The sequence below is a fragment of the Arachis hypogaea genome, chromosome 15, assembly GCF_003086295.3.
Source record: "Arachis hypogaea cultivar Tifrunner chromosome 15, arahy.Tifrunner.gnm2.J5K5, whole genome shotgun sequence".
NCBI classification, from domain to species: Eukaryota; Viridiplantae; Streptophyta; class Magnoliopsida; order Fabales; family Fabaceae; genus Arachis; species Arachis hypogaea.
Genome location: NC_092050.1, coordinates 33,590,361 through 33,591,734, shown reverse-complemented (window position 1 = coordinate 33,591,734; position 1,374 = coordinate 33,590,361). Strand labels below are relative to the sequence as shown.

The following is a 1,374-nucleotide window of genomic DNA, read 5'->3' as shown; positions in this document are numbered from 1 at the left end:
CTATATCAATAAATTTTTGTGCTCTCCAACAAAAATTTGTGTGCTGCAAAAAGTGCGAAAAAGAAGTAGTAACGTATGTACGCTTTTTTTTCCACTAGGCTTTGCACCAACAAAGTTGGACTTGGTTACAAAAAGACTTGTACACGTAGTATCACTCAATAATAATAATAATAATAATCCTTTCAACATGATTCATAAATGTTTAATTCCATATGCTTAGCACGCACCTTTGGAATACTTGTCGTTTTTAGAAAAGAAGACTGCTCAGAGTTTTCACAATAAATTTTTAATGGCCAAGCAATACTGTCAATAATTCCAAGCACTGGAAAGAAGTTCCACAACTACTTAGCTTGAACCATGGCCTCAAAACATGCCATAAATTCAGCTTCTATTGTAGAAGTAGCAATTACTGACCGATTCTCACTCTTCCATGATATTGCTCCTCTAGCTAATAGATACAAAAAACCAACCGTAGATTTTCTTGTATCTATGCAATCGACAAAATTTAAATCTGAATATCCAATCACTTCAAAGTTATCAGATCTCCTATAAGTAAGTATGTGTTCTTCTGTCCCTTGCAAATACCTTAAAACTTTTTTTACAGCTTTCCAATGATCCAATCCTGAGTTACTTTGGTATCTACCAAGCATACCAGCTGCAAAACTAATGTCTGGCCTTGTGCAAGTCTGAGCATACATCATACTCTCAACAACAGATGCATATGGAGTTCCTTCCATCTATTTTCATTCCAAATCATTATTTGGACGTTGCATGAGACTAAGCTTGTCCCCCGTTTTGAGTTGGAACGAGTGATGTCGAGCGTTGTGCCATTCTAAATCTCTCTAATCCTTTATTAATATATGATTTCTGAGATAATCCTTATAGTCCTTGTGATTTATCTCAAAATATTTCTATTCCAATCACATAACTTGCCTCACCCATATCTTTCATTTCAAAGCTATTAGAGAGAGATATTTCTTAGTCTTGCTTAATAGACCAAGATCATTAGATGCAAGCAAAATATCATCAATATATAGAACTAAAACAATGAATTACTCTCACTAACCTTCAAGTATATACACAGATCAACGGTATTTTTTTTAAATCAAAGGGACAAAATAGTATTATTAAATTTGATAAACTATTGGCGAGATGCTTATTTAAGTTCATATGGTGATTTCTTAAGTTTACACACCATGTGTTCTTTTCCTTTAACCAAAAATCCCGTTGGTTGATCCATGTAAATATCTTCCTCTAAATCCCCATCAAGAAAGATGGGTTTTACATTCATTTAGTATAACTCTAAATTATAATGAGCCACTAAAGGCAAGACAATTCTTAAAGAGTCTTTTTTAAAAACTAGTGAAAAAGTCT

At 33.3% G+C, this 1,374-nt stretch overlaps 1 protein-coding gene across 1 annotated transcript; it reads right to left on the bottom strand.

The window, feature by feature from the left end:
* Positions 1-341: 341 nt before the first annotated feature.
* Positions 342-737, bottom strand: LOC140179192 (secreted RxLR effector protein 161-like). The gene has a single exon (XM_072217857.1). The coding sequence runs from the start codon at positions 735-737 to the stop codon at positions 342-344; it is 396 nt and encodes a 131-aa protein (XP_072073958.1).
* Positions 738-1,374: the final 637 nt, after the last annotated feature.